Source organism: Drosophila mauritiana, chromosome 3L (genome assembly GCF_004382145.1).
Source record: "Drosophila mauritiana strain mau12 chromosome 3L, ASM438214v1, whole genome shotgun sequence".
NCBI classification, from domain to species: Eukaryota; Metazoa; Arthropoda; class Insecta; order Diptera; family Drosophilidae; genus Drosophila; species Drosophila mauritiana.
In genome coordinates, this window is record NC_046669.1 from 25,860,834 (window position 1) to 25,876,722 (window position 15,889).

A 15,889-nucleotide genomic window follows, 5' to 3' on the forward strand; every position below is an offset into this window, starting at 1 on the left:
TACTTTAATGGCTGCAATTGGATCTATTCGACGTCGTTTGCTGTATTTACCTTTTGCTTAAAATTAGTACTTGACGTTAAAAACATTGTATTTGCTTTATGCTTACCTTGTTAAATATATTAATGGTTTTATAAGGATTTACAGCTAGAAGAATAGATCCGGTATAAGTCTATTGGTTTTAAATATAGAACAACCAATTATATTGCACGGGTAGTGTTGGAATATAAATTAAACATTTTGGAACATTAATACATTTTCGCAATTAACTTTTGCAATATTTATATGTTCTTACCGTATTTATACTACCTGTGAAAAAAGGGTTGTATTTGTAAGATGTCTGCATGAAACTAACAAAAACAAGAGATAATTCTATATATATATATGTCGGCAATAGAGGAGTCTCATTCATTTCGTTTATTCACTTTGTGATTTGGTGCGGCCGCGCAGCAAGTTCCGATCAACTCTACCAGTCAAACTTCACTGAAGGGATCTTCTTACATGTCCCTTCTTCATCATATTCTCTAATGTCTATACACACTGGCGTGCACAACATTGTCATCTCTCTCTAACACACTATTTATGACAACCCGATCGGACCTCACTCAGCTGCAGAGGCTGTTCGTTCCTCTGCAGCAGCGCTCGTCAGAATTTTACCGCAATATTACAATTTCATCAAAATATGAAATCACAGAAGGAATTTCTGGAATGCGAAGAGTCGCGCTCCGACACGGCCTTCCTGACCTTTCACACGTCCTCGTGTGTCTAATCCACCAATCAAGTCCAAGTCACACAACTTCGTCAACTTAACTCCCATTTATTTACAAACTCAAATATCTTTCTCTGTTACATTTATTAACGTATAGAGCCGCTTACACAAACCTTAATTGACAATTCATCTCATAATTTATTCTTGTTGAATATATAATGAACATATATGTATAATGAACAACGATGTATGTATGTAAGAATAACTCAATTACTTGTGTATTCAAACACTCAAGTCGCCTGCGAGAAACGGTTAATTCCTTTTTGTGTGTTTCGCTACTAATCGGCGATCACTCTTTGTTCGCATATTTTGACGCTGCCTGTGTGCAGCAAGTATACATAATTTGAATTCAGTAACCAATAAACCTCTGCGCTGTAAACACGTTTAATAGGTTATGGGCCCAGACACAAGTTTGGTGCGGTAACTCGAGTGAATTTGTCTTTACGAAAAAGAAGATTCGGAAAGTGACTATTAAAAGTGAATTTGTCTTTACGAAAAAAGAAAATTCAAAATGAGTTACGGTCAACATTGATAAGCTCTATGAGAGTAATTATGACATGTTGTCAATGTCCATGCGTAGTGTTCTGATAGCTTCAGATTTATGGGACGTGGTATGTGGTAGTGTGAAGGAACCCGATGATGCGCCAGAGCCTACGAAATGGAACACTAAAGACGAGAAAGCTCTGTCGAGCATAATTTGGCATCTAAAACCGTCCCAAATGATGCACATAAAGTCGTGTGTGACTGCAAAGGAAGCGTGGAACATTTTAGAAAAAATACATAAGCCGGTCGGACCGTTAATTCAAATGCAGCTCTATCAAAAACTCATTCGCTTAAAAATGAAGCTAGGTGATAATGTGACAGACAATGTGAATTCATTTGTAAAAATTTGTGGAAAATTGGAAGAACTCAATATTTTACTAGGTGATAACCTAAAAGTGATTATGCTGCTAACTAGACTTCCAAAAAGCTTTGAAAAATTCGTAGTTGCCATGCAAACACGCGATACTTTGCCCCCGTTTTCAACTGTAAAATTGAAGCTTCTCGAAGAAGCTGAACGACTTAGGGTGAACGAAGAGTGCAAAGAAGTTTTCGAGAAAAGGGCATACGTGACTCGGGTTGAACAGCCTACCTCGAAGAGCAATACGAACCGTTATTGGTTCCTACGAACGACGTCAAAAGCAGCGTGGCCACAAAGCTGTTAATTGTAGAGAAAGAAAAAATAATAAAAAGCAGAGATCATATTCTGCAGAGTGTTATGGCTCAAGTGTGAGTGAAATGTCGCGAGGTACATGGTGTCTCGATAGTGGAGCCACTGCTCATTTGTGTTGTGAGCGAGAAATTTTTTCGGAATTTAAAGAACATAAAGAGCGTATTCTATTGGCGGGAAATTACTGTATTGAGTCCGTTGGCCGAGGCACAGTGATTGTGAAATGGCGCGAATTCGAAATAAAGCTGGTTGATGTTCTTTATGTACAGGAACATCAATATAATTTTATGTCATTGTCGAAGGCGATCGAAAAAGGTTTTTGCGTGAAATTCTCAGAAAAAGGCGCGAGTGTAATTGAGAATGACGCAACTGTAATACTAAATGCAGAGAAACGTGAAAATTTGTTTCTGTTTGAGAATGCCAAGAATAAATGTTACAATATGCAAAACAAAAATTCATCGCAATTATGGCATAATAGATTCGGAATTCTAAATTTCAGAAGCGAAAACATTGCCTGTGAGTCGTGTGCAAAAGGCAAAATTAGTGTAAAGAATTTTCCAAAGGCCAGTGAAAATCGCGCAAAAGAAATTCTGGGTCTAGTGCATACCGATATTTGTGGCTCGATTAATTAAAAATCAAATGGTGGTGCACGTTACTTTGTGACCTTTATTGATGACAAATCCAGATACGTAACGGTGTATTTTATGAAAACGCGAAATGAAGTTTTTTAAAGAATACATATCATATGTTGAAAATCAAACGGGTAAAATATTGAAAATCTTGAGAAATGAAATGGTCGTGAATATTTAAGTGGCTTGTTTGAACAGTTTCTTATTAGTCGTGGCATTAAAAGGCAGCTAACAGTGCCGCACACCCCCCAACAAAATGGTGTAGCGGAGAGAGCAAACAGAACATTGTGGTGGAAATGGCCCGTACCATGTTACTGTGTGCTGGCCTTGATGAAAGTTTTTGGGCCGAAGCGATCAAGACAGCATCCTACTTGAGGAACAGTGCAGAAACAACAACGTTGCCTGGTTTAACTCCTTTTGAGGTATGGACAGGAAGAAAGCCATACGTTGGGCACCTCCGTGTCTTTGGTGCCAAAGCCATCGTGTTGAACAAGACACATAAGACGAAGTTTGCTCCGAAGGGTGTGGAGTATATACTGGTTGGCTACTCCGAAACGGCAAAGGCGTATCGACTGTATAGCCATGAGAAGAGGAAGATGATCGAAGCGCGGGACGTCATGTTTTTCGATGATGACTTGGGCAGAAGTGGCTTGCATGGTGAAACGGAGTTAAAATTGGTTGAACTCCAAGGCAAATCTACGCTTGTGGTTGGTGAGTTGTCTAATAATCCTCCTAATGTGGAGCCTGAGGCAGGCGATGACGAGCTAGCAAGTATTGAACAAAAGCCAGCCTACCTAAGTAGCGAAAACAGAGTGGACGCGAATGGAACGAGAGACTGAATGCCGTGCTATTGGAGATTGGTTTCACTCCTTGTCCTAGTGAACCTTGTTTGTACGTGCGCAAAGTTGATGACAATCTGGGTCTAATTGTGGTGTACGTGGATGACTTGATCATAGCGAGCTCCAACAAAGATGACCTAAACGAGATCAAATTGCTTATCTGCAAAAAGTTTGAAGTGGTCGACGGCGGCGATCTTAAACATTTCCTTAGCATGGAAATTGAGAGAGAGAATGAAACTGGAAGTATCAAAATTGTCCACAAGCAGTATGTGGAGACACTCCTTAACGATTATGGAATGCAAAATTGTAAGCCAAGCAGTATTCCATTGGAGGCTGGCCATCAGATAAAATGCGACGACGAGGGATGTGATCGTGTGAATAAGGAATCTTATCAGTATTGACTGGGTCCCTTCTGTATCTGGCGATGACGACTCGACCAGACATATTGCATTCTACTGTGAAGTTGGCACAGCGGAATGCAGATCCTCATAAGGAGCACGAGGCGGCTGACAAGCGTATCTTACGCTACCTGAGGGGCACTTCCGAGAAGAAACTACAATACAGAAGAACTGGGCAGAGCATTCACTGCTACGTGGATGCAGACTGGGCTGACTATTCTTCAGATCGCAAATCATATACTGGTTTTTTGGCGTTTTTTGCTGCTGGTGCTGCCTTTAGTTGGGAATCCAAGAAGCAATGTATTGTAGCTCTGAGCAGCACAGAGGCCGAATATATAGCTCTCTCCTCGGCTGCCAAAGAGGCGGTCTATATCAGGAAGCTGGTTGCCGAAATGGGTTTCGGAGATGTCAAGACTGTGCAGATCTATAGCGACAACCAAAGTTCGCAATGCTTAGTTAAAAATCCTAGGTTCCATGCAAGAAGCAAACACATTGACAATAAGTATCATCATGTCAGAGATATATATAAGTGTGGCGAACTAAAATGAACGATGAAACAGAGAGCAAGAGAGTAACGCGCAGTGGCAACGCTTATTAACGGAAAAAACCAAAGGAGGACTTCGAGTAGAATGGTGAACGAGAGCAGTCGCAAGTTTTTCAATCGCGCTATATTCTTATGCAACTAGAGCCAAACAATTGTCATCAAACAATTAAATAATAATAAGCGAGAACTATTGTCATCAAACAATATAAAGTGTACTATAAACAATTGTCATTAAACAATAAAGTAACACAGTATAAAGGAAACTTGCTACATAAGGATAAAATTGTAAACATTAGTTATGTTCCCACTGAAGACATGATAGCGGATGTGTTAACAAAGAACTTATGTAGAATCAAGCATAATAGATGTATTAAGGTAATGGGAATGTTTTGAGTGAATATGTAAACATACAACATTGAGAAAGAGTGTTGAATATATAATGAACATATATGTATAATGAACAACGATGTATGTATGTAAGAATCACTTAAATACTCGTGTACTCAAACAATCAAGTCGCCTGCGAGCAACGGTTAATTCCTTTTTGAGTGTTTTCGCTACTAATCGGCGATCACTTTTTGTTCGCATATTTTGACGCTGCCTGTGTGCAGCAAGTATACATTATTTGAATTCAGTTACCAATAAACCTCTGCGCTGTAAACACGTTTAATTATTCTCCTTTTACATACTTAGTTACAAAGACATCTCCAATTTACATGTCAAAACTTCAAACCATTTACATTTTCCATAACTTTAATTTCTCATATTAACCTTGGCGTGTCTTCTCTCACACCCAATCTCCCGCCATAACACCGCCATAACACTTCTCGTCTCTGCGAGTTAGCTATTATAGTGCAGTCATCATCTCTTGACACCCGCCATAACACTTCTCGTCCCTGCGAGTTAGTTGGTATAGTGCGGTCATTACTCTTTTTCATTTCAATCGTGCCGTTCGCCAAATTTTTCCCCTCTTGGGACACAGATGTACGATCACTAGTGCCATCTTTAAACTCTTTTCCCTCTAGGGAGTCACCATTACATTCCGCTGTAAATTGTCTGTCTGGTAGCGCTCTTAGTCATTCATGCGAATATTTATATGTTCGCTTATTAACTAAAGACTTCAAATCGTATCGATCACCATCCAGTACATTAATCACTCGATGACGCTCCTCGCCTAACACATGATCACCTACCTTATACCGAACTACTTTTGCTTTGTTTTTATCAAACCTTTGTTTATCGTACTGTGCATTCTTTCGCAGGTTTTCCTTGACTAGTAACATTGGACTTGCAAATGGAGAACTGCTGGGATGAATTACATCTCTTCTCTAACTAACAGCTTCTCATCTGTGCTGAGTCGGTATGGGCGCCTTTGAAAAGTTTTATTCTTGTCACTTAAACGAATTTCCAATGCACCTGTGGTAGCACGCTTATATATAAATTAAGAAGATTATGATGGAAGGGGGACTACCCTTCTTAACTGCTGGCCTAGGGACTCAGTCAGTTTTATTTTAATAAAAGAATAACGGCTATTGCCGGAGTTGTTCTCATATGAGCTTGTGCTCTTTATTCAATGAGGCTTCAAAACGAACTGAAATATAAAAATGATTCTTAAAGCTAAAAAAAGAATCGCAGCGACCACACAAATATGCTGTGATTGCCGTCTGCGCACAAGTTTCCGGCCCAATGCCGGGTCAGCACTTTTGACGTTTTTATATCATATTTCGCACACTGAGCCAACTGTTCTAGTACGTTGGCTTGTGTTAACTTATATATATTTCTTAATTTACATTTATCATTATCGCTTAATTCTGTATTGATGTCAAAAAGTATTTCCAATTTTTTCAGGTGCATTATTTTGAACGGCATTAATAACTTTGAATTTGTAAATACTAAATTTATCAGATTTAATCGATGCACCGAAACCAAGATTTAATATGTCTCGGCCAATCATCATGTCGTGCTTTAAATAGTTGTCCACTACAACATGAAACTATTGTAAATTTCTAAATTCAATTGAGGCATTCGGACTGTTGATAGTATTTGCAAGTATCGATATTAACTATATTGTCACCAATTTCTTTTAAAATAACTGGATTGTTAATTCTCTTGCCAGCCTATTTGTTACTTAATTTTTCATTTACCAAAGAACATTCGGCTCCCGAATCGAAAAAGAATGGAAAGGGCTCATCCAATTGAAAGAATAATCCACTTGGCTCACTTAATTTCGCTTTGGGACATACAGACGCCACATGTCCCATTTCGTTGCATTTCGCTGTATGAACAGTTCTTTAAATTGCGGCCACGTGATGCCAGCGAAGCATATCTGTGACATTGCGATGCACTGCCTTCTAACGCTTTGCTCAACGCTATTACAAGCGCCATCCAGATGGATCTGCTTCAGCGCAGAATTTTGGCAGTGTGACGTGCAAGGACTTTTCAACTGACGCTGATGCTCTCGGTGCGTGCATGGTTCTTATTATTTCCATGAGGTTACGGTCTTGTGCTTCCAACGCAGTCATATACTGATCACATCTGGGCTCTTGTGGCGAAGGCGATCCCACTTCTGATGTCGGCAATGGAGGAGTCTTATCCATTTCGTTGTGATTTGGTGCGGCCGCGCAGCAAGTTCTGATCAACTCTACCAGTCAAACTTCACTGAAGGGATCTTCTTACATGTCCCTTCTTCATCATATTCTCTAATGTCTATACACACTGGCGTGCACAACATTGTCATCTCTCTCTAACACACTATTTATGACAACCCGATCGGACCTCACTCAGCTGCAGAGGCTGTTCGTTCATCTGCAGCAGCGCTCGTCAGAATTTTACCGCAATATTACAATTTCATCAGAATATGAAATCACAGAAGGAATTTCTGGAATGCGAAGAGTCGCGCTCCGACATATATAATAAAAAACAAGTAAATATTGATAATATCCGGCGCAAAAGACTATCCATAATCAATTGTCCTTCCAGAATAAAATATCTATCGATGATGTTGTCAGGCTTCTGTTGCAAGAGTAGAACGTAGTGGTGTCCATGCTAAAATTTTAGAGTGTGGGGTACTGTCCCCTTTTAACAGCTAGCCTTGCGGAGAAAATAAATCAGGTTAAATGACTGCCTTCGGAGTTAAGTTTAAGAGCCTTAGCTATTGAATCAATTGATTTAAAAACAAGACTTAAATCACATATTGCACAATTTTTTAAAACTAGCTCAGTAATCCCTATCCATAAGCAAGGAGCAGGCAACAAACTATTGAATCCTACCACTATCTCCTTTATAGCTCGGTTCCAAGAAGGGGAAATTTGTCTCCGTCTCCGAAAAAAAAACTGTCCCTTATCTGTCTAGACTTTGCGAAAGCCTTTGAGAAATTAAAAATCAAACAGCTCACGGTTTCGGGTTGTAAGGCAATTATAATGAAATATGTCTGAAATTTCATGACCAATTGGAAAATCAGAGTACGTGTAAATGAGAAACACTCAAAAGTTCTCCCACTTCACAACGTAAATTTGCAAGAAGCTCCTCTCTTAGTTATTCTCTTTCTAAAGAGAAACAAAAAGAACACAGCTGACACAGCTTATGCAAACGACTACAAAAATATATTTATTACCTTGGATACCATTTTTACTGAAATAAGTGATTGGTGTCGAAATTCGGAAGAGATGGTATCACTTACAAAGTGCATAAGCCAAATATACGGAAAACACCAAGCTTCAACGCCAACAACAAATATCAAAGCTCTGTTAGGTTTATCATTTGACATAAAATACAAGTCTAAGCCTCACATATAAAATTTACTAAATCGCTGAACATCAACAAGCATTACCAATATATGACGCTTGAACCAAATCTGTACTGAAGCAATCTGCGCTACACCGATGTGCAAATATTGAAACCATAGAAACCGCAAGTGAGAACGCGCAGAGACAATGAAGAAGGTGCCCGGGATTGAGAACTCGCAGTCGGCCGATAAAAAAGAGACCAGTCAGCGAGAACAGCTAGGGATTAGACAGTGACCTTCAGGAACAGCAGTGCCGGAGCAGAGCAGCACGGAGATACGGGATACAGCGAGGATAAGGGAGAAGACAAGGTCCGGGAGAGGTCAGAAGGGGATGTGGAGTCATTGGTTGGTGTTCTTTAATAGTAGCATTCCTAACAGACGTGCGCTCCGGGTGTTTGCAAAGGCGGTTCTCGGAAGAGGTTTGGTTCGACCCAACGGACGTTAAATCTTGTGACCACGCCACCATAACATCCTAGGTCTCATTGAAACCGGCACGGGATCCGTTGTCGAGGCGACGCGGAACAACGAAGGAACAACGACGCGCATCAGACGGCGAGGTAGTTTATCGTAAGGATACTGTTGAAAACCAGTTGTGCAATATTTTGTATCATCATAAATTCAGAGAAGCTGTGAGAGCATCTAAGCTCGCCTCTCTTTCTCCACCATCGCTTCCCATACATCGTCACCTCATTTCTTTAAAAACTCTCATAAAAAGGACAAAAAAGAATTCAACAGGGAAGCCTAATAAATTAAGTTTCCTCACTAGAGGAGAATGATTAACACAGTTAAATGCTTTACTAAAGACAGTGTAGATGACATCAGCTTCAAGATTCATTTCGCAGCCCTGTATTACTGCGGAAGTTACCTCCAAAAGGTTAGTGATTGCTGAGCTGCTTTTCATAAAACCATGCTGCTGGTGATAAATTTGGCATACAAAGGTGCTGCAAATTAGAAGTAGTAAAATTTTCGAAAAGCTTAGGGATAGCCGACCATTTAGAGATGACGCTGTAATTCCTTGCATCCAATTTTCAACCTTTTTTATGGAGAGGAATCTCAAAGGACTCCCTCCACATATGGGGAAACTGTGAAGATTTCAGAGATAAGTTTACCTTACCTTTCAGTAGAGGCTTGCACAAGACTTCCGCACAGAATCTGAGAACACAGCCTCGAATTCCGTCGTGACCTGGCAAATAGACAGGACAGAACAGACAAATCAGTGAGTCAAATGGTTCCAACTCAATTAATTTTTTCAATAACAGCCTAGCTGTTAAACCAGCTATTAGTGCTGCCAACCTATCGCAGTGGGCTGGATTGAGCCACCATAAGGCACCCGTAATACCTATAGAGCTACCACCCCTCTCCCCCCGCCGAGAAACGCTGAGTGTTGAGTTTATTTCTGTTTCTGTGTCGGCTTCAGCGGTTTTTTCGCCTTTTTTTCTGTTATTATTGCCGGCCAGAAGCGAAGGAAAAATCGAAATCGACGGCTAGTCGCGGAAAATCGTGCGCTCTTAAAGTAACATATTTATTTTTAACAATTTCGCAAGCGTTCAAATTTTGCTCCAGCAAAAAATTCAGAATCAGAACTCACCAACCAGACAACAACAATAAATATAGATCGGCTGTGGGATCGTTAAGTAGAAAAAAACAAAAACCAAAAATCTGAAAACCAAAACAAAAACCAAACCAAAGGCAGCGACGACGGCCGGCAACTTTGGATCTCAAAATTTAGCTCGGTGATCTGATAGGCCGCGAAAGCATTCAAATTCGAATCTGTTTTCGAGTGAATATTTAATTTTTTATTTAAAAAAATTTGCAGGCATCCAAATAATGAGCATAGAAGCTCCGTAAATCAAAGAAAGGTCTGCTACTCTTACTTCTCAACATGCGACATTAACGTAGAAAACTAATCAGCAAAGAGCTCTACTGACAGTCGAAAACAAGATTGCGAGCTCTTGTTGTGCTCACCGCAACTCCTACATCATGAAGCAAATTAATCGTTTGCTTTGCCCACTAAACACGGCTGGTAATAAGCCAAAGGTTAACCGTACCCACAAAAGCAACGAACAAGCAAGGAGCACCAATTAAAACCGATCTTAGAAGAGGCGGAGAACAACAAAGCAGAGCTATGGGAAAAGACTCAAAAGAAACCAAAGCCCCAAACTATTTATATTAAGGAAAAAAGCTCAAACGACCCGATCAACAAAATTGTTGCGCTAGTCGGGGATGAAAATTTCCATGTTGTTTCGCTTATTAAAGAAAACATCCACGAAACCAAAGTTCAAATGAAATCCGAAGAACACATATGTAATAACATGTAACGTGATGTAATAACATAACGTTTACTCCTAACAGACAAACTTTCCCTCCGCTCTGCCTGAATAGCACGCAGATCCCCAAAGTCAACGAAATAACGTATCTCGGCGTCCACTTTAACAGACGTCATGCATGGCGTAGACATAGAATGCAAGAAACTACATCTGGAACTAAAAACCAGCAGCCTTCACTGAATTTTTAACACCCGATCCGCGCTTCTGTCTGAACTACAAGGTTCTGCTCCACAGCTCCCCTCTTAAGCCAATCTGGACGTATACGTATGGCTTCCAGCTTTGGGGGAACGTGAGCAGAACCAACATAGACAACATACATACGCTAAGTCCTCTCGCCAGGAACTTGAATACAACCGAACCCGCCTGCAACCTGCCATAATTTGTCAGGGCCATTTCTACAGCTCCATTCTAGTTAGGCTATAGTATAAGATTTGATACATTCATATTAGTCTCGAAATTAAGAAAAGTCATTAAATAACAGCAAAGTAAAAACAATAAAAAAATTATTGTTAGCAGCTCTTAGAGCAGCTCTTATTCGCAACTTTTGCATGTATTTATACGATTTTTAAGTGTTTTCTGCGGTACTGTAAATGGGAGATTAAATTTTATAGATTAATATCGAATTTAATATTTATTTAAGGGAGGAAGTGTTGGTGTTTTATTTTTAGTTTAATCTATTTTGTGCTATTGGTTGCTGGAATATTTATGGTACCGGTTTTTATTTATAACCGCTACTCTTAGAGTAAAAGCAAAGACACTAGAATAACAAGATGCGTAACGCCATACAAATTTTTGGCACACGATTTTTTTGCCGTGGCTCTAGAGGTGGCTCCAGGCTCTCTTGAGTTTTTGTTCGAGAGAGAAAAAGCGGAGAGCGCTACAGCAAACAGCTCTTTTCTACGCATACAGTGATAGCAGACAACTGTATGTGTGCACACGTGCATACGTGCTCATACATGAGCATCATGCATTGTAAATTTGACAAAATATGCCCTTCACCTTGGAAGTTCGTTGACTATATTATTTTTTATCAATTGGCACCATTCGAAAAATTCTTGTTTTGCATTGCCTTAACGTTATTATTATTTAAATAAAGCTTAGAAATAGTAATAGCCGAATCATAATATCACAAAATAAATTTTAAAAATGACTTTATAGTAGAATATTTTTCATTAGAGTATTCAGCGTGCGACGTGTGAAAAATTAATAAGGAAATGACTGTTGAGTGCTTGTGTCCGCACTTCGTGCCTCCAGATATGACTCTTGCAATAAGCAGTTTTCATATTTTTATATATTTTATAAATTTTTATTTTCCACTACGTATTATTTTTATGAAATATTTATTTCTCATTGTAATGCCTTTTTTTGGAAAATTTATGTTTAAGTTCCTTTGTATTTGCTTTAATTATTAAGTCTGCTTTAGTATATTTATTAAGTCATATGACTTAATATGATGGATGTAAATAATCCATTTTTATTACTTAAAATGCGCATTAAATTTAGTTGTTTTTCAGTTACATTTTTTTTTTGGTCTATTCGAATTTGAAATTTTTAAAAAGCGCGCACTTTTGGGTGGGAAGAAAAGCGACTCGAAGGTTGTAATGGCCTCCCCGTGGGGTTCCCTGTGTACCGATTATTACATATATTACACATAATTAATTAACATAACATAATATAAACAAAATAAAAATAAATAAATATAAATATGTAAACGGTAGCTAATTCGAGCGGCGATTTAAAAAAACTTTAAAATTCAGGTCAAAAATTCAGTCACGGGGTGAATTTTCAATTATTAGTTTAGTTCATCATATTGCTACGAAATTGGCCAAAACTCCAAACATGTAAATTCGTTTCTTCGATCAGAATTATTTTCGGCCCGAAAATCGTCTTCTAGCACAAATACGCACACGTTCTCGTCTATTGTTTTTACTCACACAAGCAAGCAAATTCTATTTTTAGATTTCTTACGCTCTCATCGTAATTCGCGGACAGAGCGGACAGAGAGCAATTTTGGCCGTCACCAAAAGTGGCTGCATAGTGCCAAACCAATGTATGGCCGTTACGCATCTTGTTATACTAGGGTATACGAGATTCGTTGAAAAGTATGTAACAGGCAGAAGGAAGCGTTTCCGACTTTATAAAGTATATATATTCTTGATCAGGATCAATAGCCGAGTCGATCTAGCCATGTCCGTTTGTCCTTCTGTCCGTATGAGCGTCTAGATCTCACTAACTATAAAAGTTGAGATTCAGCATACCGATTCTAGAGACAAAGAAGCTGCGCAAGTTTGCTGACCCATGTTGCAACTCCCATTCTAACGCTCACAAACCGCCCAAGACTGCCACGCCCACATTTTTGAATAATTTTTTCTATAATAATAATTTTTCTATACTTTATCATAATATTATTAGTCTTGTAAATTTCTATAGATTTCCCAAATAATGCGGCCCTAATGCCGCCGAACCGGTCACGCCCACACTTTGGAACAATTTTATTATTTTTTTTTTATATTTTATTCCCCAATATCTATCGATATCACGAAAAATTATGAAATTTCGGCTTCTATCGATATACGAAAAAACGTTTCTCCACGCCCACTCTAACGCCAGAAAGACACCAAAACCAGTTACGGCCGCACTTTTAAAGAATTTTTTCTCATTTTATTCCTCAATATCTATCGATATCCCAGAAAAATTATGAAATTTCTCGTTCGCTTTTCACACTAGATGAGTAATGGGTATCTCATACTCGGGAAACTGGGCTTCAGAATTCTCTCTTGTTTTGGATTAAGTCAGTGGTTTAGCCAATTTCTATGAATATGATACCGCAATGTAGAGTCTGTGACTGGAACTGCAGGGTTAATTACAAAACTTTTACATACACAAATGATAAGATATCGATAGTTAAGCGTTTGTCCTTTTCTCTTCTTCCTGTGACAACTCAACCGATCGAACGTCTCTTGAACATAATAAAGATAACTAAGTGCTGTGCAAACGGAAAGGTTAAATAAAACAGTGAAACATCCAAGTTATTTCTTGTGATTTAATTAGGCTGGACGGAATTTGGACGAGATCGCAGTTTCAAAAATTTCATAATTCTATAGAAATTTATTAACAAACAAAAATCAAAAAGTTGGCTAGTTAAGGATACGTATATTATGTCACTGTTGTATCGAACGTTTAGATTTTGGTTAATTCCAATTTCATCAATTTCTGACATTGCTGTCATATCAGCAAAACCAACTCTACGACCGATGGACATCATATCTAAAAAAAAAGAGGTTAATTTAAATTAGGCGTGTTTTAGTAAAAAAATGTCAATATATATCAATATCAATAATATTCTAGCATTTTTTTTATTGCGTTTGAATCCTAGCTAAGGATATTCCATTTAATTGGGACGCATTCTCACTAACGCTAATGACTTGAATAAAAGAAATGTAAAGATGGGGTTTTCTTGACAGCACTAAACAAATTTTTGTCCCCCAAGTTAGAAGTTACAAATATGAATGTATACTCTACCGACGGATGCATTAATTACTTATGACACTCTCTCTCTATCTCTCTTCACCAGTAATAATTTATTGTGCAACAATTGTGGTGGTGACCATGCCTCAACTGATTAAGTCTGCCCAGTGTGGATTGAAAAATCAAAAAAGCTTAAAACAGGACTAAGGCCTATTAATTCAAAATGCTAAGCCAAAAATTCAAATTATGGTACTACTCAGGCGGATTCATTGCCGATGTAGCAGTAAGAGGCAATATTTCATACGCCGACAAAGCTTGATCAACTTTTCTCAAATATGGCTAAGCTATATTAGAGAGTATAAGAATCAAAGCATGATCTTGGCTTTGGAAATAAATTCCTGGCACAGGAACCGCTATTCTGGATTTTTATGTTGGAATGGACAAAATGCTTATGTTGATCGAAAAGACTGTTGCGGCTAACAAGAAGATACAAACATATAACCCATAACATAAAGTTTCCCACCACCCTCAAGCCCTCCACAATAGCTAATCTACTTCGACTTGACCGAAATGTAAGGAATGAATATGCGAGATCAAGAGATGCCAGAATACAGGAAATTTCTCAGTGACTTACACATCGCTTCCATAACGTACTGGCAAATAGAAAACACCATTTAATAGAAAAGTTACTGGAGATCCTGGGCATAGATGCAACAACAAACTACTTATTTTTGGAAAATAACATTAAAAAAAAGTACGACTCTAGTCAAAATTCTGCTATGAGGGACTCGACGGAAGGTTTTGGTTTCGCACGTCCCCGGAAAAGGCAGAGGGGGACTCCTATAGACCAATCAGCCTTCTTTCATTCGTCGGAAAAATTCGATGATGCTGTCAAAGGCACACCAGAACAACTGCATAGAGTGGTCAATTAGATAAGAGGCGATGAAAAGAAGAGAGTACGCGATCACCACATTCTTGTATATCCAGCAAGAATTCGATAGAGTGGGACACCCTGGGCTCCTGCACAAAGTCCAGAAGCTCCTCACACCACAGCTGTTTTAAAAAGATTAAAGTTTCTTGGAAGGACGCCCACTTTGAGTGACGACCGATGGATGCACGTCTTTTCTAAAATTAATTGGGGCCGGCGTTCCTCAAGAAAGTGTTCTGCGGCACTGCGAATTGCAGGTCCCCGGACAAGAACACGAAGAAGACGTCACCACCCTCAATATCTGCAAGACTGGGTTTTGACTTAACATGTATAAAGAAAGTTCTCATTGATGCTATTCATTCAGAAAAATGTATCATTAGATTAAGCTGCCTAGATGGTTGTAGTACACTTTTCCGAGGCTTGGTTGGTTTGTGGGCGTGGCAAAAAGTTTTTTATATGAAGTTGATAGTTCTTACTTGGTTAGCCGGCTTAACTTCTCTATTCGAAGCAGATTCACAAAAAAATACATAGCCCTTATTATAGCCGTTACTAGTAGAGTAAACGAGTATACTAGAATCTTTTATGGCCATTTTTTTAAGAATTTAAAGATAAGTCAACTAATATTATTAATAAGTTAGTTTTAGAAAACAACCAAAATAATTTATCAGTGTATACACAAGCAGTGGCAACTTCAATAAAGAATGATATTCATCGCTCACTCCCTGATAGATAGAGCAAGGCATAACATTTCAACTATTCAAAAATTATTATTATTAATTAAATTGCCCTGCAAGAAGGTCTTTATGAACCCCCAATTTACAAAAGTTCGATATTATTCCAAAGCCATATACCAACTCTCTTAACTCATATACTAATCAAAAATCAAAAATTCCTTCATAAATCCCAAGCAGATCCAAAGACAACCAGACCCCTTACAAAGAATCATTTCCGTCCAGACAACAGCGATTCGATCAAAACAGATTATACTTGTATAAT

General features: G+C 38.6%; 1 protein-coding gene across 1 annotated transcript in view; it reads right to left on the reverse strand.

Moving 5' to 3' along the window:
* Positions 1 to 15,889, reverse strand: part of LOC117141917 (unconventional myosin-VIIa) — a 606,161-nt gene that overhangs the window by 522,086 nt on the left and 68,186 nt on the right. Inside the window, exons 2-3 of the mRNA XM_033305646.1 lie at positions 13,649 to 13,764; positions 107 to 169 (exon numbers count right to left, since the gene is read on the reverse strand). Coding sequence (XP_033161537.1) covers positions 107 to 169; positions 13,649 to 13,762 — 177 coding nt within the window. The 5' untranslated portion in view covers positions 13,763 to 13,764. The remainder of the gene's footprint in view (positions 1 to 106; positions 170 to 13,648; positions 13,765 to 15,889) is intronic.